At 37.5% G+C, this 26,902-nt stretch overlaps 2 protein-coding genes across 3 annotated transcripts in view; both read left to right on the plus strand.

Annotated features, from left to right (window-relative positions):
- The window catches only part of LOC118647631, a 377,709-nt gene that overhangs the window by 68,129 nt on the left and 282,678 nt on the right, over nucleotides 1–26,902 (plus strand). The gene's annotated exons all lie outside the window — the stretch shown is intronic.
- Nucleotides 1,545–26,854, plus strand: LOC118647532 (peptidyl-alpha-hydroxyglycine alpha-amidating lyase 2-like). Its single transcript, XM_036292584.1, has 7 exons — nucleotides 1,545–1,559; nucleotides 4,575–4,729; nucleotides 5,167–5,365; nucleotides 10,521–10,713; nucleotides 12,220–12,408; nucleotides 12,822–12,934; nucleotides 26,625–26,854. Exons 1-7 carry the CDS (start codon nucleotides 1,545–1,547, stop codon nucleotides 26,733–26,735), a joined length of 975 nt encoding a protein of 324 aa, XP_036148477.1. The 3' UTR covers nucleotides 26,736–26,854.

Raw genomic sequence — 26,902 nt, forward strand, 5'->3', positions numbered from 1 at the left:
AACGGTCTGCGAACAATATATGTGCTGGATTATTTCATAAGAAAGTTTTCAAAGATAACTCAACTGAAAGTTTTCAAGATAGCGTGTGTGAAAGATGTAAAAAATAACACAACTGAAAAATTTATTAAATTATTTTATGTAAAAGGTTTTGGAAATAATTCAATTAAAAGGTCTGTAAAAATATGTCAAATGAAATGTTTTAAGAATAACTCAACTAAAAGTTTCAAATTTATTGCAAGTGAAAGATTTCAGAAAAAACTCTTTTGAAAGTTTGTTAAATTGTTTCATGTAAGAGGTTTCAGAAATAATTAAACAGAAAGGTCTGTAAAAATATTTCATACGGAAGGTTTCAGAAATATATTTATTGAAACATTTCAAATGACATATTACAGAATTTTTTCAGAATTGTTACACATGAACTGTGAAAGGTTGAAACCTTTCTGAAAGCTTTCTAAAACAATCTGTGCTATATGGGTTATATTTATTATTTTAAAATAAAAAAAGAATAATTTTTATAATTTTTAATTAATTGTTTAAATAATTTCAATTAGTAATTTTTAGTTAATATAAAAAACTAAACATTTTAGTTAATTTATATATGGACGTTTATTATATATAAAATATTTATTATACAGGGTGTCTCAACATACGTGGACTATTACTCGTAAAAAGGTAGAAGGGATCGAGATGAACATAAAGATCCAATATTGTCTTGGGTTAGGTCTACAAATAATCGAGAAATTAATTTTTCAAATTGTGCGAATGAGAGCGCGCCGTAGGAAGAGCCGAGCCGCTCGAGTCGTAGCGCGGCCCACTGTGTGAAGCATTGGCTGCCGGCGGCAGGGGAAAGGAGGAGAAGTGGCGCCGCTGCTTGTGCTTCGCCGTCCTCCCCAGGCAACCAGCTGACGTCAAAATGACGTAAATTTACGTGAGTTTTGTCATTAATTGGTGACTATGACCTAAAACTGACGTTATTTTAAACGGCATAACAATCACGTCAGTATATACGTCATAAGTATACGTTATATACAGCCCAGGTAGCAAGGTGCCGTCTAATTGACGTCATTTTTTGGTCATTTTATGACGAAGCAGACGTCACTAATTGACGTCTTAATGACATTAAAATGACGGTTTAATGTCACAGACCGTTGACGTCACAATAAAGACGACATTTTAACGTCGTTTTTATGACTATCCCAGGTAGTAAGAGTCGCCGTTATTTTGACGTTTTAGAAAATATTTTGGATACATGTCCTATATATGCAGCACTTTCATTGTGAAAAGTATTGAAACAACATAATTATAATGTAAAAAAAAATAGTCACCATAGTCACATCTGGCATTGCCTAACTTCTGCGGTCACCCATCCAACTCTGAACCGCCGTCGACATTGCTTGACTTCGAAGATCGTACGCAACCTAGCACTTCGCGATGATCCATTCAGAAACTCTTTGTGCTATCAGGGCATTTTCGTACATTTTTGTAAGATGTGAAGCGCTGCTCAACAAGTGCGTGTCCCATCGATGCAAATAAGTAATAATCGGATGGAGCCAAGTCTGGTGAGTAAGCCGCATGCGAAAGTATTTTCCAACCGCCTCAATCCTTTCCTTGACTGGTTTTGCTGTATGTGATGGTGCATTATCATGAAGTAAAATTACTTTGTGTTGCCTTTTTTGATATTCTGATCGTTTTTCACTCAAAGCTTGATTCAAACCGATCATTTGTTGTCGGCAGCGTTCAGTATTAACGGTTTCGCCATGTTTTAGCAGCTCATAATAGATGATACCTTTCTGATCCTACCAAACACAGAGCATTGTCTTCCGTTTATAGCGATTTGCAGTCGATGTCGATGGTTTGTCTGGAGTTACCCATGATCTTTTACGTTTAGGATTCTCAAAATATATCCATTTTTCATCGCCAATCACAATTCGATAGAGAAATGACTTTCTTTGGTATTTGGCGAGCAGCATTTCGCAAGTGGTTTTTCCCCACACAGCACATTTTATCCTAGGAATGTCCCTGGGATGTCATTTTGGGATATCACAATATCATTGAATATCCATGGACCGTTTGAGATCTCCAAGGGATATCCAAGGGATGCACAAATGTCCACCGATTTGACATTCTGTAGATATCTCAAACAATATTCAGAGGATGTCCAAGGAATTTCTTGAGATATCGTAATATACCTTAGTGAAAAAATTTGTCAAAATTTTTTAGACTTTTTTCAGGATTTCTGATAAATGTTTCAATTTTTTATAAGAATTGAAACGTTTCTCGGAAAAATTTAAAAAATGAAAAATTCTGATTAATTTAGAAAATTTTTGAATATTTCTAAGTATTTTTAAGAGTTTCTAAAAATTAAAAAAACTTGAAAAAAAAAAATTAATTATTTCTACGATAATTTTGTAAGAGGAAGAAGACTATACAACATGTTTTAGCCAAACCACAGTCGTACCTGTTAAAGCATGTTTAATCTCTACATCTGAAAAAACGGTCACCCATCCAAGTGTCAACCATCGCCGACGTTGCTTGACTTCGAAGATCGTACGCATCGTAATGCTTCATGATGATCCATGAGTACTTCTTGTTTACGAATATGCATACATATTTGTTATAGATCATTACAATAGATGTTGTTAGAAGGATAAAACATGTATATGATTAACTTATATTTTTATAAATAAATTTACAGTTTTACAGTTTTTTACTCATACGCAAAATAACATGTAGAATAACTTATTAAAAAGTCTGTTTTTGCTCTGTTTATATAAAATCAAAAAATTTTTTAAATTCCATTTTTTATAATTTTTTAGTATTATTAATATGCCACATTGTTTCGATAAGTGTACTTTCTTTATGTTCTCTGACGTTTTAATCTACGTTTCTTAGAGATTTAATTTACGCTTTTGTCACTCTTTTATTACATTATAATTTATTGTCCCTTTACACTTGATTTACGCTCCATTAATTGTAGAGATAAAAGATATGATGAGATATTATTTGAATGTAATAGGATATCGTAAGATATTAATAAAATATGTTATGATATTTTACAATATTTTAAGATATTTTTGTAGAATATCCTGGGTGCTACTCATTGAGATATCCGTGGGATCGCCTTCGTCTGTCTGGGATAATTTGGGATATCCTTAGGATAAAGTGTGCTGTACATTATCCGGCTAACTTTACACCCAAATTTTATTTTTTATTTTACAAGAAAGCGAATAACTATTAAACGATGTAATTAGACTACCAAAGATCACCAAACGACCACCAATCGATACCAATTAGTGAAAATTAATAAAGTTGAAGTTGGACGGCTAACTTCACGGAGGTGATGCGTAGAGTGTAAAACAAACACTACCAATCAAATAGTTAATATTAAGATAAATTTAGAGAATTTGATTGGTGGTGTCGGCATCTGGAATTCACTCGTGCATGCAAGTGTGATAATAAACGCGGAGGTATGAAAAATGATCAAACATGCAAAAAAAGTCATATTAAAATTTTTTCACCGCGACTTACGTCTTTATTACGCGACCATCTATTAACAAAATCTGTATAATGATGTTATGGCGTTTTCGATGCTGGGTTAATTCGTCTCAGATCCTTTATCTCTAGAACTGGCCAATCACAATTATCTCCTTCTTCAGAAGAATGGCTGTGATTGGCCTTATGACATCATTAATCGCTCCAGGAGCGATTAACCCAAGCCGATCAGAAACGTTATTAAAGTGTTTCAGCGACTTTGTGCACAAAAAAATTACACGAAAGGGGTCACTTTCGACACACTGGTAACAAAAATAAGTTATCTAAATAAAAAATACATTTTATAGAAGATAAACATTCATAAAACATATATTTGATTAGAATTTCCAGATAACGTTAACTTTTTTATCAAAAAATTCTGTAAAATGTTTTTAAGCCTTATAAACTGTTCAGGTTTAAATCCTGAAATAATATTTTTCGCAAATTTTTTATACTATTTTGAGGTGAAGACATATACCACATATATATAGATGGTGGTTACCATTAGTATTATTAAATTAATAATCATTTTAATATTATAATATTACTATTCTGGTTTGGTTTCTGTAAAAAAATCTTTTATATTTATATTTAGTTATGCAATAAATCCTAAAAAATTATAATACTTTGTTTTTTATGGGTTTTAGAATTCAACCTGCTCATTAATAACGTTTTCGACCAGCTTCGGTTAATCGCTCTAGCGATTAATGACATCATAAGGCCAATCACAGCCATTTTTCTAAAGAAGGAAATAACTATAATTGGCCAGTTTTAGAGGAAAAAAACCTGAGACGGGTTAACCCAGCACCGGGTAAAAACGCCATAAGTGATTGAACAATTGATTCTTACTTAGCAAATCGGACCAATTGTGTTCAAGCGCAAAGAAAGCTACATTTTACTCAATCACTAAGTTTACTCAAAACTAAAAAATCTTTTTGCGATTCATTGTACATATATACTGTTTTTATCGGAATAACGACATAAAGATTTTGTTTTATTCTTAATCATAAATTTATTATTATTCTTATCTAGTTATTATACAGGATCAGTTTTCGCAATCCTACAACGCGCCACTGCATCCCGTTGAAAATCGTTTCTGGCGTAGTCCTGAAAATCTTGGTGAAGTTTCCGGAGTTGCAGTTGAACCAACGGGAAATCTCGTAATTTTTCATCGTGGAGATCGAGTATGGAATTATGAGTAAGTCGTTAACAAATTAACCAACAAAAATGCCTACCAATAAGAAATATCATCCTTTTCTCAAAAAAAGCAAGAATTATTGAAGAATTAAAGTATTGTAATATCTCTTATATTGAAAGATAACTGTAGGTAATTTTGGAAATAATTTTATTTCAATTTATTTTAATATTCCAATTCTCGGGGGGGGGGGGGGGGTTACAAAATCTAGCTGTATTCTTGACTGATTTATCATTTAACTCTTTTGTTTTTAATACGTTAAATATATTGCAACATAATATTTTTAAACATAAAACTTTTATAATATTCCAGCAAACACAGAACATTGCAGCAATTTTGTAATATTGCTGTAACGTTGCTACAATGCTATAACTTTGCCGCAATGTTGCTGCTATGTTCTGTGTTTACTGGAATCCTATTGATAACGCGTTTTTTTTCAGTACTTTCAACAAGAATGCAGAATATCAAGAAAAATACAGAGGCCCCATTCGTGATAACACAGTATTAACGCTGGACTCTGAAACTGGTGATATTATTCGTGGTTGGGGAAATCAAACGTTTTATTTGCCACATGGAATCCATATTGATTCCTTTGGAAATATATGGTTGACTGATATTGCTCTCCATCAAGTTTTCAAGGTATGTAAAAAAATGTGAAACACAATTTGAAACACAAATAGTCCTTATAATAAATAATGATAAAAAATAAAACCAAATTTAACTTTTAAATAAATAAAATGTATTATAATAGTATATTGTGTAATAAGTGCGGAACATTGACTATTCCTTGCGAGTGCGTTTATCCGCACATGTTGTATACGATATTTTGTGTTACTTGTGCATTAAAGATGTGTGATCCTTAAGTATGAATTGACAGATTAGCCAAGATTAGTTCGCGAAAGCGAAGAGTCAAAAGTTACCGTATGCATATCGCGAGATAACGAAGAAATGTCGGTAATGTCTGCAAGAATATCATATGCGTGTCACGAGATGACGTGCCTGTGGTACGACGCGTATGAGAGTATGAGAATAAAGGCAAAAGTTGGCAAAGGTGTGAAAGAATGATCAAGCGTGCAAAAATTAATTGTACGAGAAAACTGTTTATGACGAATCAGCGATTTTCAATACGAAAAAGTGACACGAAAAGCACTTTTGTCGCACATGTAACAAAAAATGTCTCACACTACAATAGTATATGTGTAACAATTTTGATAATTCGATAAGTCAGTTATTATCCCCAGATAGCACGTGACATCCTCAGGAGCATCCTGAATATGTTCCGGGATGTCCCGGGATCTTGTCACGATATAATAGTTGTATTATTGTAAATATTTTATATTAATATTTTATGTATAAATTTGACTTCTAAAGTAAGTTTAGAATGTTATATTCTGTAATAGTATTAATATGAAGTAAAATTCTACTCATATCTTGAGATATCCTTGGGATATCCTGAGGATATATGTATTCTGCTGAAACGTTATTCTTAAAATTTTGTATAAAGAGTTTCATTAACTACAAAATATCTGAAGACCCATATAGCACAAAAATTGCAGTTATATTACATCAATGTTGCAACAAAATTGCAAAATTGCAGCAATATTGCTACAATGTAATTGCAATTTTTGTGCTATGTGGGAATAAACTTAAATATGATAACTGTATAAATATCAAACATTTTAGATAGCACAGAATGTTCTGAGAATATGATATCCTAAAAGTCCTCGGGACATCCTAAGACAATCTTCAGGACATCCTAAAACAGTCTTCAGGATATCCTAAAACAGTCCTCAGGACATCCTAAGACAGTCCTTAGGACATCCTAAGACAGTTCTCAGGACATCCTAAGATAATTATCAGGACATCCTAAAACAGTCCTCAAGACGTCTTAAGACAGTCTTCAGGACGTCCTTAAATATTCCTCAAGACATTGTACGAAAAATTCTCAGGACATCCTACGAAAATCTTCAAGACATCCTAAAACAGTATTCAGGGACATCCTGGACGTATATTAATTTTTGAAAAAGACGGTAACTTAATACAGCAAAGGAGAAATCTTTGAATATCGTACGTATTTCTAGAATGTATTGCAAAATCCCAATGTGTAAAAATGTCGACTTCAAACTCAGATTGAATGTCTACACTTATTGAAACAATGTGGCATATTAACAATACTAAAAAATTATAAAAGATAACATTAAATAATTTTTTATTTTATTTCATACGAACGGAGCAAAAACAGTTTTTTTAATAATTTATTCCACATGCTATTTCACGCGCATATGTAAAAATGATTTTAAAAAACTGTAAAACTTTATATTTATTTATGAAAATATAAGTTAACTATATATGTTTTATCCTTTTGACAACATCTATTGTAATGATCTATAACAAATATGTATGCATATTTGTAAGCAAGAAGTACTCATGGATCATCACGAAGCGTTAAGATGCATATAGTCTTCGAAAGCAACGTCGGCAATGGTTGACACTTGGATGGGTGACCGTTTTCTCGGGTACAGAGATTAAACATACTTTAACAGGTACGACTGTCGCTTGGCTGAAACATGTATAGTCTTCTTCCTCTTACAAAATTATCGTAGAAATAATTTGAACTATTAATTTTTTGTTAAAGTTTTTTTAATTCTCAAAAACTCTTAAAAATACTTAGAAATATTAAAAAATTTTCTAAATTAATCAGAATTGTTTATTTTTTAAATTTTTCTGAGAAACGTTTCAATTCTTATAAAAAATCAATACATTTATCAAAAATCCTTAAAAAAAATCTAAAAAATTTGACAAAAAGTGGTCATTATTTGCTATTCCTGAGGATGTCCTGAGGAAATCCTATAGTATTCTTAGGACGTCTGATGGACTGTCCTCAGGATGTCCTGAGGACTGAAAAGTGACGCTCGTTTGCTATTCCTCCGGATGTCCTGAGGACGTGTCGGGATAAAATCAAGACGTATCCTCAGAATATCCACAAAGTCTGTACTGGACGTCCTGAGATCGTCTGTGTGCTATCTGGATCCATAAGTGCGGCAATCCGAAGGCAAGTGCGTTCACCCGCACAAATAATAAGCGAATCGTGTATGTTGCACAATATATAATTATACTATTTTATTGTTAATAACTACATATAAATAATAAATATATACATGTATTAAAATTATTTTTACAAGTAAAATAACTGAAAAACCAATAATATCGTTATGAGGCAATAATTTAAACATACATAATCAGTTTCTTTTATTTATTACACAAGTCCACAAAAGAAATATGTTGTGCTAGGTCGAGACCATACTATTCTTATATATTTTGACCTGCTAACCGCTTCGTCGGCAGGCGAAATTTTACTGTTCGTGCCCCTATGGGCAAAAAAAAGTAATCGCAATTCAAAGATACTTTGTATCTAAAGATTTTCGGGGTCGCTGATTACGAATCAGACATCAGAATTTTTAAATTCAAAATGGCGGATCTAATATATATGGCGGACCGGAAATATTTTAATTTAATTTATTTGGATAAAATTTGTAATACAAGGGTTTTTGAATTGCTAAATTTGAGATTCAAAATTTTATTATTGAAAATAACGGATAAGTATTTATGTGTTGACATATATATATTTTTTTCTTTTGCAAGTACTTGTAAAATTTATTTCCATTACTCACTTTGTAATTTTTTTACAAGCAAATTGCTAGGTTTTTCTTCTTAGATTCTAATTTCACATTTTTATATTTATAAATAGCTAGTGTTAGAAGCAAAAAAATTTAAATAAAAATTTTTGAATAATTTTGACTGCTATTTTGAGTTTGCCATTTTCAATTTTCGAATTTTAATTTTGAATTTGTGTTCAGAGACCCAAAAACCTCTAGATAACAGATTTCATAACAATCGGAAAATTTTGATTATTTTAGGTCCGCCATTTTGGGTCCGCCATTTTGAATTTTGAAGTTTGGATCTTGGATTCATATTCAGCAATACAAAAAACCTTTGGATATCAATTTTCATGCAAATCAATCCAGCCAATTAAAAAATAAACGATGTGCGCCATATGGCGTGAATGCTCCCTGGAGCACACATATTTTCCGCGCCATATGGCGTCAATGCCGACGAAGCAGTTAAACACGAATCTGAAATCAAAAATAGAGGTCTCCTGAGCATCATTCTACGAATAATTAGTTATAACTGCTCCGAAAAGGAATATGTAAAATGATTCGTATGATCAGCGACCCTCCTCCCATTTTTAACGAATGGATATAATTTGCCCACGTTCGAAATGGCCACGTTTTAAAGAGAACGTCCCAGATGCGTACAGTAACAAACGGACACCACCAATCAGATTACTGGGTTAGTTAGAGTTAGAATGAATTTATAAAATTGCTTGGTGATATCCGTTTGTTACTGTGCGCATCTGGGATTCGTTTAAAATGGCCACGTTTGGAATGGCTTCGGGAAATATTGCACGGAGTTCAATTTGTCCACGTTTGAAACGGCCACGTCCGAAATGGCCACGTTCGGAATGGCTACGTTTGAAACGGCTACGTCCGAAATGGTCACGTTCGGAATGGCCACGTTCGGATTGGCCACATTGGAAATGGCCACTTTCGAAATGGCCATGTTCGAAGCGGCCACGTTTGAAATAGCCACGTTCGAAATGACCACGTTCAAAATGACCACGTTCGAAATGACCACGTTCGAAATGATCACGTTCGAAATAACCACGTATGTTTTACTTGAGCATACGTAGCGGTCATATCCTCTGCTACGTACGTATTTTAACGAGCATTTTGTTTTGCGTGGAAAGTCGCAAACCCATGTGGTGCAGAGAATGCTTTGCACACACACACACACACACACACACACACACACACACACACACACACACACACACACACACACACACACACACACACACACACACACACACACACACACACACACACACACACACACACACACACACACACACACACACACACACACACACACACACACACACACACACACACACACACACACACACACACACACACACACACACACACACACACACACACACACACACACACACACACACACACACACACACACACACACACACACACACACACACACACACACACACACACACACACACACACACACACACACACACACACACACACACACACACACACACACACACACACACACACACACACACACACACACACACACACACACACACACACGGAGGGGGTGCAAGGAGGACCTTGGGCCTCTCTTCCGCACCCACCCCATCCAAGTCGCTAACCCATGTGCATTGTATTGGAAATCAAGTAAAACATACGTGGCCATTTTAAACGTGGCCATTTCGAACGTGGCCGTTCCGAACGTGGCCATTTTGGACGTGGTCGTTTCGAACGTGGGCAAATTGAACTCCGTGCAATATTTCTTATGGTCATTCCGAACGTGGCCATTCCGAACGTGACCGTTTCAAACGTGGCCATTCCGAACGTGGCCATTTCGAACGTGGCTGTTTCAAACGTGGGCAAATTGAACTCCGTGCAATATTTTTCGTGGCTATTCTAAACGTAGTCAAATTTACGCGTGGCCATTTCGAACGTGGCCATTTCGGACGCTCCCATTTTTTACTTCAAATTCGTGTTTAGCAAATTATAATACATAAGAATAACATGGTCTCGACTCCAGCACAACATACTTTTTTGTGGGTATATGTTATTACTCTTATTATTTTACTAGTTATTACTGTTAAAAATATTAAAACTAATAATATCCATATAAATTGCAGTATTCGCCTTCCGGCGTTCTTCAACTAGTACTCGGTGAAAAATTTGAGCCTGGAAGCGACGTAGAACATTTCTGTCAACCAACCTCGGTCGCAGTTTTACCAAGTGGTGAAATTGTCGTCGCTGACGGATATTGCAACAATAGGTTAATACTATTTGACGAGAGAGGCAATCCTAAATATACTATTGGCGAAAGTACGTTTAATAACGCTAATAATAACGCTAATATCTTCCAGCACAAATTATTGTTTGCATAAAACACATTCTCTTCTCTTGTATAACTATATTGAGCAAACACAGACATAATTGTTATGCAACATATAATGGTTTTATATTTATGTTATATGACAATTATATTCATGGTTTACTGAATACTTTAAATGTATATTTTTATTATATACACTGAGCAACAAAATTAACGCAACAAAAATTTTTACCAAATTTCACTCAACTTCAAATAATTGTAACTTTGCAAAAACTTATCGTATTGAAAAGTTCTTTTTTTTATTTTAAAGCTTGAAGTCTCTATTCTAAAAAGCGTTTGTCAAATTTTGATCCTCTCCTTTTCCCTTTTCGGCATCTCTTTAAAAGTAAGAACGTGTTTGTCTTCAAAAATTTTCATACTTTAAAAGTAAGAACGTGTTTTGTCTTCAAAAATTTTCATACTTTGACGCGTTCCACGGAGTGCAGTGAATTTTTCTCGTAAATTTTATAAAAATTATCGTTAAATATGAACTTTTCCCTTTAAATTGAAAAAAATTGAAGTCTGTACGATTTTTTTGGCGGAGTTATTAAGATTTTAAGAAAAAATTATTATTTTAATTTTTATCGTTTATTACTCGTGAATAGATCAACATACAGCGCTCCGTAAAAAAACAATGGAAAGCTGAAAATTTGCACTTTCAAATATTAATTGATAAGTTGGGAAAAGCGCTTAGGTAAATTTAGTACAAAATTCCGCAGAAAATTATTGAGAGCATAAACATATGAGAACGTTTACAAGCAATAATTGATCAAAGAACGTTAGTGTTTATTACTGGGGAGTAATCGTACTATAAAACTTTACTTTAGCGATGTGATTGGATCTTTCTTCACGACAGTACATTAAACTAAATAAAAACCATAAAATATGGATTTTTTACGTAATCTTTAAACGCAATTTGTTGTTAGAAAAAATAAATCTATGAAAAAATTAATAATAACATTTAAAAGTACAAACTTTCAGCTTTTCAATGCTTTTTTGTTGAGCGCTATACGTTGATCTGTTCACAAGTAATAAGCGATAAAAGTCAAAATGACCATTTTTTAAATCTTAATAACTCCGCCAAAAACAATCGTACAAACTTTAATTTTTTTCAATTTGTAAAAAAGGGTTCACATTTTACGATAATATTTATAAAATTTACGAGAAAAATTCACTGCATCCCGTGGAGCGCGTCAAAGTATGAATTGAAGACAAAACACATTCTTACTTTTAAAGAGATGCCGAAAAGGGAAAAGAAGAGGATCAAAATCTGACAAATGCTCTTTAAACTTTAGTGACTTCAAGCTTTAAAATGAAAGAAAGAACTTTCCAATACGATAAATTTTCGCGAAGTTACGATTATTTGAAGTAGAGTAAAATTTTAGTAAAAATTTTTGTTGCGTTAATTTTGTTGCTCAGTATATTTGAATAAAATTGTAATATATCTGCGGTTTTAGGTTGGATTACTTTAAGAATCCCGCATTCTCTGACAATTTTGCCAAATCAACAAGTATGCATCGCTGATCGCGAAAATTGGAGAATTGTATGCCTGGATGTAACATTTTCCGGATTGAATCGAAATTTGGAACCCCCTTATTCGATTCGTCATCAGCAATTTGGCCGAATATTTGGAATTGCATCGTACCGTAAGTAATTCGATGCAATTACTCCGTGTATAAATAATTATTAACACTTTTACTTTTATGTCAAAATCATATTGCCCATATTATGTATATTTGTATTTATATTATGTACATGACATTAATTGCAACTTATATTGATATTAAATTGAACGAAATATAAAACAAAATTGTCAACTTATTAAGTAAGAAATCAACAATAAAAAGTAAAATTTTATTCTACTTTTTTATTCTTTTAATTATTTTTTAATATATTATTCTTTAATAAATTATACTTTAATAACTATTTTTAAAAAGATTTCCTATTTGTAAAATAAAGTAAAAAAGATAAAGAATGAAAAAGATACATATTTTTATATTATAATTTAATAAATTAGCTTATTATTTTTTATAATGAGTTTATCATACATTAATTTCAGATGGTTTTATTTATGCTGTTAACGGTATGACACCTAGGAACATTCAAATTAAAGGTTTTACTATTGATCCTACAAATCAAAACGTAACTGGGTTTTGGGGTCCGGAATCCTCAGTAAGTATTACATTTTATACTTTTAATATAATAATTGCTACACGGAAAAAGCAATATCAAACATTAGTATCAAAATTAAAACAATAACATATATTCTATTTAAAGATTGTTTCATGTGTAAGTCAGAAATCATCTCTGGGAGAAATGAAAGATCAGATAAACGTCTATTAGACGTCGGAGCCATCTACGTCTAAAATAACGACTAGAAATATCTGATTTAGATGTAATGTGATTTTGTGTCATTGTGTTTGTTTAAAACCTTACAATAGCAGTCTTGTTATGGGCAGGAAAAGACAAGCGAAATTTAATATTTTGCAACTTTATGAAGCAACGCTTACAAGTAGAGACGTTCTCAGAAGTCGAATGCGTCTTGTAATGGATCGTACTTTTTGTCTCCGCAGTCGTCGAACATCTGTCCCCGAAAATCGCAACGTCCCACGCAAGGGCTCGTCCGATTTGCTAACGCAATATCCCCTCTCTCGGCTCACACACACTTTTTAGCCTGACGGTGTTTTCAGACGTGGAGGAGGGGCCTTTCGGTCAATTTCTCGACTTTTCTTTCCTTCGGTTTTTTTGTGAGTCGCGCCGCCGATGTCTCTGTAGCCTGAACGGCCCCGGGTTCCCCCTTTGGGGTCCCCGTGCACGCTTTCGACCTTCACCACCGAGTTTGTTAAACCCACGAGGTCGTTGATTGCAAAAATGGCTTGACGGCCACGAGTCCATGCGACTCGTGCCAAGAGACATCGGACAGCTTCCTTGTCAATAAAAAATGACTTTTGAAACCGTGAACACTGTCCCTCCTTCACGCCTTTACAATGCATTGCTTCTCACAGCTCTCCTGCATTCACCATCCAATCGGTCTCTCGTAACACATGTATGTTAACAGTAAGTTAACTATTCTATTCTGTACAAACGCTATATACATACGTCAATTAAATCCACGATTTAATCAACGCAACACACTTACAACTAAGAAAAAACTATTATTTACAAACAAAAAAAATATAATAAAAGAAATCTCTCGCTCGAATAACATGTTCCTTACTCTAATACAAACTAATTAAATCTAATCCTAATTAATCTAATTATCCTAAATTTTAAACTGATTTCTCCCGTAACAACTCTCCCCCCGTACAAAATCCGCTTAATTTTGTACCTCTTGCGTACTAAAAAGTTTTATTAATTTGTGTGTGGGCCGTATTAGTTCGCTGTTATTTATTCTAATTTTCGCCGTTCTAATGACGCCGTCTTTGCCCGGATACACGTCGATCACCGTTCCCTTTTTCCACGAGTTTCTCGGTGCTTGCAGATCTACTATCATGACAATGTCATCCACTCGTATTGATTCGACGTTCTCTGACCATTTCTTTCGCGCTAATAGCGTGGGTACATATTCCCTTAGCCAACGACGCCAGAATGTGTCCGCAAGCGCTTGCGCTATTCGCCACTGTTTTTTTGTGCATAGATCCGCGTTTTCGTAGCTTCCGAGTTTCAACTCGCCGGAGGAACAGCCAATCAAAAAATGATTGGGGGTAAGAGCTTCGCAATCGCGCGGGTCCGCGGACACATGAGTCAACGGACGAGAGTTTATCGCATGTTCAACCTCAGTGATAACCGTGTAGAGTACCTCGTCGGAAGGAATTTCATTTTTGAGTGTAGCGTTTAGCGCGGTTTTAATTGACCTAATCAACCTTTCCCATGCCCCACCCATGTGCGGAGCATCGGGAGGATTGAAGAACCATTTCATGCCATTTTGTAGCGCGTACTCGTGTTGTTTATTTTCGTCGATCTTTTTCATTTCGTCTTTTAATTCGGTACATGCCCCCTTGAAATTGGTCCCATTGTCGCTATACATGACCAGGGGGGAACCACGGCGAGCGGCGAGACGCCGTAGGGCCATGATGGCTGAGCTGGCCGATAAACTGTTCGCAATTTCTATGTGTACTGCTCTTGTAGTAAGGCAGGTAAAAATTACCCCCCACCGTTTCTCTCGACTCCTTCGGACCTTTACATACAATGGTCCAAAGTAATCGACCCCGCAGTGGCTAAACGGTCTCTGTCTAAAGGCTAACCTACTTTCAGGTAACGGCGCCATCATCGGACTTTTAGGTTTTGCGCGTCGTAACTTGCAAATCATGCACCTTGAGACTATGGATTTTAATGCGTTTCTCAACCCGATGATGTAATATTTCTGTCGCATTTCGTTTAACACGGTTTCATTACTCGAGTGTCGAAAACGCTTGTGGTAACTTATAATTAAGAGCCTCACCTGCGGGTGTCGGCCGTCTAGAACGATCGGGTCGCGGGCGAACGATGCATTGACGATCCTCGTGACTCGCCCTCCCACGCGCATAATCCCGTCCTCGTCTAAAAAAGGCGTTACCTGAATAAGACGGCTGTTCTTTCTAATCGCGGTGCCACCGTGGAGCGCACGCATTTCGTCGGGGAAACTATCTTTTTGCAGAACGCGTATGACGTAATTTTCCGCTTGTACGAGCTCGTCTAATTCATTTTTTATTTGCGATACCTTGCGCCAGCGGTCGAAGTATTTGCGTATTCGTCGCGCGTCGACGATCAAACCACGCCACCCGAAGAGGCGAACTGCGAGTGGTAAGTTCTCGCGGACTACACTCGCCGCGAATATTTGTATATTGCGTCTTTCCAAGCTGTCAATGGATTTTTTCTCCGCGTCGGTGAGTTTCTTCGGCGTGGGCCATTGTGACTCTGTTGATTTTAGGAAGTCGGGCCCTTCAAACCACATATCTTTGCTTTTCGCGTCCTCGCAAATCCCGCGCGTCGCGCAATCGGTTGGATTCAACTTGGTCGGCACCCATCGCCACGTCGCGGAAGGTACGAGTTCGCTAATCTCTCCGAGTCGATGCGCTACGAATATCTGGCGTGTGTGCGGTTCCGTTTTTAGCCATCGTAAGACTGTTTGCGAGTCCGACCATAAGTACCACTTGTCGCATGTTATGTCTAGTTCTTTCGCGACCGAGCAGATTAAACGTGCGGCCAGTAAGGCCGCCTGAAGTTCTAACCGCGGGATAGACATAGGCTTCACGGGCGCTACGCGCGACTTTGCCATAATCAACGCCACATGCGCGCGACGGTTTGGTACGGTGAAACGAATGTATACGGCCGCGGCATATGCTTTGAGACTCGCGTCGCAAAATGCGTGCAACTGTGCACTTTCGAACGGATCATCTTTTGGTGTCATGCATCGCGAAATGCGAACGTCTCCCAAGCCGCGCAAGCTTTGCAGCCACGACAACCATCTCGCGTGTTCCTCGTCCCGCAACGGTTCATCCCAGCCAACCCTACTAAGCCACACCTCTTGCATGATTATTTTGGTTTTTACTACAAAGGGGCTAAGAAGTCCGAGAGGATCAAAGATCGACATAATTATTCGCAAGAATTCTCGCTTTGTGGATTTTCGTGTGCCGCTTATTATCTCGATCGGTATACGCGCGAGGCCTATGTTAAAGCTTAAGGTGTCAGCGTCAACGTCCCAATATAATCCTAGCACTCGTTCGTTCGCTCGGTCACACAATTGCATCTTCTTTCCATCGTGCAATTGCGCGCTTGCTTCGACGTCGTCTAAAGCCTGCGCGCAATTGCTGGACCATGCATGCATGACAAAATTCGCGTGCGAATTTATTTCAATTACATCTCGGATTAGTTCTTTCATTCCGCTAATGGTGGGGCGACTCGCTAAAAAGTCGTCCACGTACGAATTTTTTATAATACTCTCGGCCGCGTCCGGTTTGTCTTTCGCAAAGGTTTTTGCGTTCTCATCTTTGATATATAACGCGCTGCACGGCGATGAGTTCGCTCCGAAAATTAGGCGCGTCATTTCGTACGTCTCCGGGTACGTTTTTCTATTTTTCCCCCGCCACAAGAAACGTAAGGCCCCGCGATCTTGTTCTCGCACTTTGATACGCATGAACATGCCCCGAATGTCGGCTTTAGCCGCGACTGCGAATTGCCGGAAGCGAATAAGTACACCGTATAGTGCCTGTAACAGGTCGGGTCCTGCCTCAAGCTGGTCATTTAAACTTATGCCCGATGATTTGGCGGCCGCGTCGAATACCAGTCGCACTTTCCCCGGCTTGGCCTCGCTCGTCACGCCGAAGTGCGGCAAGTACCACACGCGCTCGCGCGTCTCGTCTTCTGCTCGCGTCGCGTACCTATTGTCTATGAGGCGGTCCATTTCGCGGTAATAAAGTTCTGCGTATTTCGCGTCGCGGTCTAGTTTTCGCTCTAGTGCGTAGAGTCTTTTGAGCGCGGTCGCTCGACTGTCCACGTTGGGGCCGGTCTCACTTTTCCATAGGAGGCCGGTCTCCCAGATATTGCCGACGCGTCTACTTGTATTCTCTAATATTTTCTGCGCACGTTCATGCCGCGGATTCGGTCGCGTGACCTCGCGGACGCCGAGATTGTCTATATCAAAATACGCGCGCACGAGTTCGTCGAGTCGCATCCACTCCCCCGCGCACGTTTCGTCACTACCCTCCGAGCCCGGTGCCGTGGCACGCTTACATGCAGAGAGAATCTTCCCTCTTCCTTTCCCCCGCGCGTCTCCGTGTACTACCCATCCCAATGGCGTAAGTGCGATCGCTGTATTTGTGCCGACCATTTCCCGAACTTCCTGATTTAACAACAGTCGCCAATTATCTTGACCGATAAGCACCCGCGGTTGCGCGTTGGTGTAAGGCTGCAAGAAGATGCTCTGCTCTTTCGCGACGCGACGTACAATTTCTGCCGGCAGCGATTGAACAGGAAAGGCTAAATTCGAGACCGCGACCGCGTTTTTTATCGTAAACCCGTTTTCGTTTCCACTAATACGAAACTCGACTTTTTCACAGCGGGCCGCCACGCTGTCGCATTCCCGAATGCCCTGTATGTTTACACAGGACGTCTCGCCAGGCAGTCCTAATTGTTCGGTCAGACCGGCGTCAATGACCGTTATGGTCGAGCCGTCATCGAGCAACGCGAAGGTATTTGCTGTGCCGTTCGGTCCTGATACCTGCACCGGCAATATTTTAAGTAACGTCACCCGGTCGTCGGGTCATGCCCGATTATTCTGCGTCGCCCCCGCGTCGCTGCCGCTTTTTCCCCCGGACTTATCACTAACTACGAGTACGTTCTGCGCCGGTGGTTGCTGGCGGTTCGCGGCGCGCGCTGGGTTATGCAATAACGCGTGATGCGGTTTTTTGCAATGCGCGCAACTTTGCGCATTACATTCGCTTTGTAAATGCCCCCGCTCGAGACACTTAAAACATAATTTCGCCCTTTTTACAAAATACCATCGACGCTCGATGGATTCCCGTGCGAAACGAGAGCACACAGCCGTTTTGTGGTTATCGCGCTGACAAACAACGCATTCATTATGTTTTATTAGACTATCCTCGGCGCGTTTCGATTCTTTTGTCTTCGCTTGCGTCGCCACGCACACGCGGTGAGATTTTTGTGCATTGGACGATTTCTTGGAATCCCGTTTCGAGTCCTCGTCGGTATCGAAATAAAATGTACCACCCGCAACCGCTAGTTCCGCTTCGCGATACAAGAAATTCGATAGCTTTTCGAGTTCCGTCTCGCAGCCCGATTCCGTCGCCGCGTAGGAGTTGTACGCATACTTTAGGGCCGTCGGAATTTTACCCGCGACGCTACGAATTAATTCGGGACTGTAAAGATAGCCGATTAGATTTAATGATTTAAAGGCAGAGACCGCGTTTCTGAGTTTAGACGCAAAGTGCGTTAAACTGGTTTTGCCCGACGACAAGTTAGGTAAGTTATGGATCTCCGCGGCGAGTTTCTGCGCGAGCACTCGTTTATTTCCGTAATGCAATTCTAGGCTCTTCATAATGGTCTCGGCGTCTCGCCCCGTCGCTAACAAAGTGCTGACCGATTCTCGCGCCTCGCCTTGTAACGCCGCGAATAAGCGCGTTATGTTCTCTCGATTGGTGTATGCGCCCGCTACAGACTGTCTCGTAAGCTTGTTTGAAGTGCATCAATTCTAAAGGATTCCCGGAAAACGTAGGCAACGACTTCGCGGTCACTCTCGTTAACAAATGCGCGTTAGTTTCATTTCGAGACGCGTCACGCATGGCATGAAAGGTTGACTCTAAGACGCTCACTAAACGCGATAACGGTCCGATTTCCGCCGATGCGCGTGCTACCTCACTTTCATTATCGTCCGAGCTCGCATTTCCATCGTCGTCAGCCTGTGAAGGTCCTGCTGCCGCCGGCGTTGATGCTGCTCTAGGCGCCGACATCCCGGTGCTGGCATGAAAACGCGACGTTGACGGACGACTCTCGCCCCCCTGGATCTGCGCGTCCGCTGTCCTGTTGAACGGGTCATCGCTTCCGTTAGGGTCATCATCGGCCACGTGCGCCTCCTGGTTAAGCCGAGGCACGGGTTCCTCGCGCGACCGCTGCGTCGCCGCCGACTTCCCCTTGGCTCGAGCCGGTCTCCCTCTCTTTCTTGCAGGCTCGTCTGCTGGGCCTCCCTCGGGTGCCCTCGCTCTCGTCTTCCTCGGGGCCATGTCCCTCGCTCGCCCTACCTGGCCGCAATTCCTCTCTCTCTCCCGGCGATGTTTCCCGGGTTTCGGCACCAAAAATTGTTATGGGCAGGAAAAGACAAGCGAAATTTAATATTTTGCAACTTTATGAAGCAACGCTTACAAGTAGAGACGTTCTCAGAAGTCGAATGCGTCTTGTAATGGATCGTACTTTTTGTCTCCGCAGTCGTCGAACATCTGTCCCCGAAAATCGCAACGTCCCACGCAAGGGCTCGTCCGATTTGCTAACGCAATATCCCCTCTCTCGGCTCACACACACTTTTTAGCCTGACGGTGTTTTCAGACGTGGAGGAGGGGCCTTTCGGTCAATTTCTCGACTTTTCTACCCTTTCCTTCGGTTTTTTTGTGAGTCGCGCCGCCGATGTCTCTGTAGCCTGAACGGCCCCGGGTTCCCCCTTTGGGGTCCCCGTGCACGCTCTCGACCTTCACCACCGAGTTTGTTAAACCCACGAGGTCGTTGATTGCAAAAATGGCTTGACGGCCACGAGTCCATGCGACTCGTGCCAAGAGACATCGGACAGCTTCCTTGTCAATAAAAAATGACTTTTGAAACCGTGAACACTGTCCCTCCTTCACGCCTTTACAATGCATTGCTTCTCACAGCTCTCCTGCATTCACCATCCAATCGGTCTCTCGTAACACATGTATGTTAACAGTAAGTTAACTATTCTATTCTGTACAAACGCTATATACATACGTCAATTAAATCCACGATTTAATCAACGCAACACACTTACAACTAAGAAAAAACTATTATTTACAAACAAAAAAAATATAATAAAAGAAATCTCTCGCTCGAATAACATGTTCCTTACTCTAATACAAACTAATTAAATCTAATCCTAATTAATCTAATTATCCTAAATTTTAAACTGATTTCTCCCGTAACAAGTCTTTCTACAATAACAATAAATTATTAATAAAAAATTATTTTAAACTGCAAGTCATTTCTCGACGTCTAATAGACATCTAATAGACGTCTAAGTGAATAACAATAATTTTGAAAAAACTTTTTAATAATCATGCGTTTTTTTTTCATTACGCATTGCTTTCTAAATAATTAATCTGATTTTTTCCATTTCAGATCACTTTTTAAAATAATTAATTAGTAAAGAAATAATTAATTTTTAAAAATTAATAAGCAAAATGCATTATTTTTTAATTTGAATTTTTATTACTCTGCATGGGAGTAATTTATTTTCTAATTAATTTTATTTAATTATTAAAAATAAATTAATTCTATTAACATTAATTAAAATTAATTAAAAAATAAATTACTCCTATGTAAAAGATTATATCTATTAATTATGTATTTGATCCTGCGCAAAAGTACTGTGCGCACGTTTGACGCTTTCGACGCTCGACGTGATTGCATACTAACCCACACAACACACGGACGTCCTTCGGATGTCTTATATGTGTCCTGAAAAGTCCTGTTTATGTCCTCATATTTTGGATGTCCGCGGGATGTCCAAAGTATGTTATCCGGACGTCGCATTAAATCACAACAATAGGACGTCCGAAAGACATTCCAGACGTCCTGAAATATCAGATATATATTATCGTGAAGATAACAATGCTAATATAATTTGTATTGTATATCGTAATAATCAATAAAATTTATACAAAGTATATTTTTAATTATTTCAAAATAAAAAAAAATATTGTTTATACATTTTTTATTAATTGTTCAAATATTTTCAACTAATAATGTTACGAGTTAAACATAAAAAACTAAACATTTTTGTTAATTATAGTTGTATAAAATTGTTTAAAACGAGAAAATAATTTAAAATATATTATAATATTAAGTAAAATTTGAGTATAACCCATTACAAATAACATGTTTTAAGCAATATACAAATTATTGTAAGAAAATTAAATTGTTGAACGTTATTTGTAATGGACTATGATCAACTTTTATTTAACACAATGTTAATATTTATTTTGAATAATTTTCTCGGTCTTAATAATTTTTACATCCATATAAATTAACTAAAATGCTTAATTTTTTATATTAACTAAAAATTACTCATTGAAATTATTTAAACAATTAATTACAAATTATAAAAATTCTTTTTTTATTTTGAAATAACAAATATAACAGAGATAGAATTAAACATAATTAATTGGTTCCGCCATGCCTCCGAAAGGATTCCAAAAAAAACAGATAATATTGAAATAGTGCAAAATCATTAGTGTTTTTTTTTTCAATATTTAACATAACTGTTTTTTTTTAAATACAAAAATTTGCAATATTGATAGCATTATTAGTTAGTATTAATATTGTAGAAAGACTACGTCTATAAACTGTGATGTCTAAACAAATAATACTGAAATATTGTAAAATTATTAATGTTTTTCTTCAATATTTAACTCGACTGTTTTTCTTTAAAAAATGCACAAATTTGCAATATTAATAACAGTATCAGTTAGTTTTAAAAAAGACTGCGTTTATACTGTAATGCAAACGTGGAAAATAGCACATCGATAACATATATTAAAATATATTCCCAGCTAGCAAAATGACGCAAACTCTGCGCGAAGTTTGCCGCAAACTCGAGCAAACCTTTGCAACAAAATTACGACAAGGTGTGTCCGCATTAAGCTTAGCTTTTGCTGGCAAGGCTTGTTGTAAATAGTATGACGCATATTTTATGCAAATAACAGGGTAAAATTTGCTAGTAAAGCATAACAACAAATTTGCAGCAAGAACAAGGCAAATCTTGCTGTACACAATATGATAGCAAATTTGTGGCAAGAATAGAGCAAACCTTGCTGTACATAGCATGATAGCAAATTTGTGGCAAAAACGAGGCAAACCTTGCTATGCACAATATGATAGCAAATTTGTGGCAAGAACAGGACAAATATTGTCGAAATTTAGATCAACAAAAATGATTATTAGACTGAAATATTAGACTGATTAGTCCAATATCAAATGTGAATGGTGCAATCATACTTGGTTCTCTGTTCTCGACGAGCCCCTTTTATTAATCCAGTAGGTAAATCTTTTTCACGAGAAATGCGCCACCTCGAGATAGATAGTAAAGTCAGAAATAAAGTTTAAAACCCGATAATACAACCCTGTTATTTGCATAAAATGTGCGTCATACTATTTGCGACAAGCCTTGCCAACAAAAACTAAGCTGTTTACGGACACACCTTGTCGCAATTTTGTTGCAAAAGTATGCTCGGCAAGTTTTATTTTGTTCTTGCTACTAATTTGCCGTTATTCTGTGCTTAACAAGATTTCCTGTTTCTGCCATAAATTTATTGTCATGTCGTGTAGCAAGGTTTGCTCTGTTATTTGCTTAAATTTTGCATTTTATCGTGTCGGAACAAATCTTGTAATTTCTATACGTAATATTTATGTACAAGTCTTTCTCTGTTATTTGCAGCATCGTGTGATGAAAACTTTTGCCGTAAATTTGCTCGAAACTTTTAGAAAACAAAGCAACAGACAATTACTTGTCATAAAATTGTTGTCAAAATTGAAACAATCCTTGCTGTAAAGCTTTCACGATATGTGATTTTAACAGGCCTGGCTAGCTGGGTTGCAATTAAAATATGGTTTATAAAGTTATATATTTTATAATATATATAAATTAACTAAATAATAAATAAAATAATTATTAACAATTGCAATATATATACAGCAGTGGTTAGCAATATAGAAGTATTACATATATGAGGCTATTATGTGTCCAAATAATATCCGTTTTACGTCCGGTTCGGACATTCTAAAGATGTACTTGGTATGTCCTTGGGACGAATATAGAACATCCTAAATACGTCCATTAGATGTAAATAGGACATCCGTCGGATGTCCTCAGGATTTGTATCGGACATCCAAATTACATCCTAATTATGTCTGCGTGTTGTGTGGGAATCCATGTCGCGCGTGGGACTCTCGTCTTCTCGCTTTCCGACGTCTTGGCACTGGATTTTTATCCTCAAGCGTACATGTGACCGATCGCTTGTTGCTTGCGTTCTTTTATCGTGACTGATTAGTCTTTTTCTGCGATCGTTGTGCGTTCTGTGTATGTGATCAAGCTCAATCAAGAACATAATGATATTTGCATTACAAATCAGCCAGCGGGATACATGTTCCCGCTAGCTCGAGCGGCCGACATTTTGATTCTTGATTGAATTTCGATCCAGCGTACGACATGATCGGTCGTCTGCGCGTTCTCTTGTCGTGAATGCCCAACCTTTCTGCGGTCGGGAGTGCGCTCGTCCAGGCGTTCTCGTTGTGCGTCGGCGAGAATTTTTACGAGCCTGTATATATAATATATATATCTGTATAATATATAAGCTTGTAAAAATATTTGCACGTGTTCTCTTGTAGCGTCCCCTAACCATTTTTGCGGTCGGAAGCTTGCAATGTTCTATGTTTGCTGAGAATTTTTTCTTAGAATTTACCTTCAAAATTATGGTAATCATGGAACAACATGGACTTCGAAGAATTTTATTATGCCTTTAGTGAAATTTAGTAAAATTTTAGTAACATCTATTTAAACTGTTCTGCAATGTAAAATGTTTTGTTTATCAAATTTTATCAAAGTTTACTAGAAGTATAGTAAAAAATTCTTCAAAGTCCGTGTTGTCCTACGACTACCACTGATTTTGAGGATAAATTCTAAGAAAAAATTATCTCCATGTAAAGGAGTGTAGATCTATTATACATCTATAATACAGTTACGCAGAACGTCTATTAGAATTCTATAATAAGGTTGCACAGAACGTCTTTTAAATATCTATTATACGCGTCTAAAAAAGGTTACTTCGATGTCTATCTAGATGTGTCTATCAATGTATCTTAGATGCATATCAGATGCGTATCTGATAGACGTCTGCTCGATGTTTATCCGATCTCGCGTTTCTCCCTGGGCATGTTCTTGCTTGTATGTACAACATATGAAACAATAATAAATTTGCTTAAATGTAATTTAATCTTCTTTAAAAAATTCGATAATTTAAAACTTTATCTTAAAATATTGACTTTTATTAGGTGTACAAATTTACTTCCGCCGTTTTTTTTCCGAAATTCGAGACTTTATTGTGAAAAACTGGTTACCATTCAAAATATTGTCGATCGCTGGCCACTACTTTCTCCCATCTTTCTGGCAGCATATGAATCCCGCGTCGAAAAAACTGGTCATCTTTTAAGACAATCCACGAATCGATCCAATTTTTCACTTCTTCATAAGAACGGAAGTGCTGGTCAGCCAGGCCGTATGTCATTAATCGAAAGAGATAGTCAGATGGAGCAATGTCCGGAGAATACGACGGGTGGGGTAGGACTTCCCATTTCAACGTTTTGAAGTATGTTTTGACGGGCTTTGCGACATGGAGTCGAGCATTGTCATGCTACAAAATCACTTTATCATGTCTGTCGTTGTATTGCGGCCGTTTATCTTTCAGTGCTTGGCTCAAACGCTTTCAATACCAATCGCCTGTGATTGTTTCAGTCGGTTTTAGTAGCTCATAATCTACGCCGAGCTAGTCCCACCAAATACAGAGCATGACCTTGGAGCCGTGAATATTCAGTTTGGCCGTCGACGTGGAAGCATGGCCGGAAAGTTCTTATGATTTTCTGCGCTTGGCGTTATCATAATGGACCCATCTTTTGTCTCCAGTCACAATACGATGTAGAAATCCATTCCGTCTTTGCTTTGCAAGCAGCTGTTCACAAGCAAACAAATGCCGTTCAACATCTCGGCTTCAACTCGTACGACATCCAATTTCCTTGCTAATGAATCATTCCCATGACTTTCAGGCGTTTTGAAATGGCTTGTTGAGTCACTCCCAATAATCCTGCCAATTCTTCTTACGTTTGATACGAGTCTTGATCAAGTAATGCCTCCAATTCTGTATCTTCGAAAACCTTCTCTCTTCCAACGTCATACCGATCTTCGACGTCAAAATCACCGTTCTTGAAGCGTTGAAATTCTCGGGACGTTCTTTCACTAATAGCGGCCTCACCAGATGTATTTGAGAGCATTCGATGAGCCTCAGTCGCAGATTTCTTCATATTAAAGCAAAAAATTAAAACCTCCCGCAAATGACGAGAATTTGACTTGTAAGCTGACATTTTCAATCGAGAATAACGTTATGATGTAAACACAAATCAACTAATATTTCAATGGCGTTATGTTTAAAAATGTCTAAGCTTATTGTATGGTGTCTACGATCTATTTATTTCGACCATTATTTATCGCTACAGCCATCTATTGGAAAACGGCGGAAGCAAAGTTGTACACCTAATATTTTAATATTATAATAGTCACCTTCCTTTAAAAAACTCGATGATTGTTTTTAACAAAGTAAACGTAGCGTATGTAGCGTAACATTTGATGGTTTTCAGTGTGGAAACGTCCCAGATGCGCACAGTAATAAACGGACACAGCAGGCTGAGTGAAACGGACACAGTAACAAACGGACACAAACCAAACGGACGCAATAACAAACGAATACATTGCGAAATGGACACAGACCAAATGCGCACAGATAAAATGCACACAGACCAAACGGACATAGTAATAAACGGACTTACCACATGGGTTGCGACTTTTCAGGGCACCCCTACCAACGGGTGGGTGGGGGAGAGGGGAAAAGCCCCCTTGCATCACCCCCCTGCGCGCGCGCGCGCGTGTGTGTGTGTGTGTGTGTGTGCAAAGCATTTCCTGCACCACATAGGTTTGCGATTGTGTTCGTTTGTTACTGTGTCCGTTTTGCACTGTGTCCGTTTCAAACTATGTCCGTTTGTTACTGTGTCCGTTTCAATCAGCCTGCTGTGTCCGTTTACTACTGTGCGCATCTGGAACTCACTCTTCAGTATATAATGTGAATGTATGTTTGATGAAAAACTATTCAAAATTTTTCAAATAAACAAGTTATGTATGTTTCAAATATATAATCTGATTTCAATATTCAATATTTTGAAAAATAAAGATATTCTCAAAACAAGAATATTCCCTTTTTTCTGTGTACATATTTATTATAAATTTCTGACATATCTGAAAATTTAAAGTGGCTAATGCTAACCACTCATAATTTTAATATTTTATTATTTTACTTATAAAAACCATATATTTTCTATACAGTCTTTCACAACGCCTCATGCCATTGCTGTATGCCCGTACGGTAGAGCTCTTTATGTATCAGAAATTGGACCAAACAAAGTATGGAAGTTTGATTTGACCAGATTTAACTAATGGAGGTAAAAGAAAACCAGTGTTGCAGCAAAAATCTGTTGTTTGATGTTATTTATATAATTTTAAAGTGTAAATAAAAAATCAAATTTATGAAAATATAATAAAATCCTTTTCTAATATCCTCTTCTAATATTTTATTGTCGCAAAGTGAAAAAAATTATAACATA

This window comes from Monomorium pharaonis, chromosome 10, assembly GCF_013373865.1.
Source record: "Monomorium pharaonis isolate MP-MQ-018 chromosome 10, ASM1337386v2, whole genome shotgun sequence".
Classification (NCBI taxonomy): Eukaryota; Metazoa; Arthropoda; class Insecta; order Hymenoptera; family Formicidae; genus Monomorium; species Monomorium pharaonis.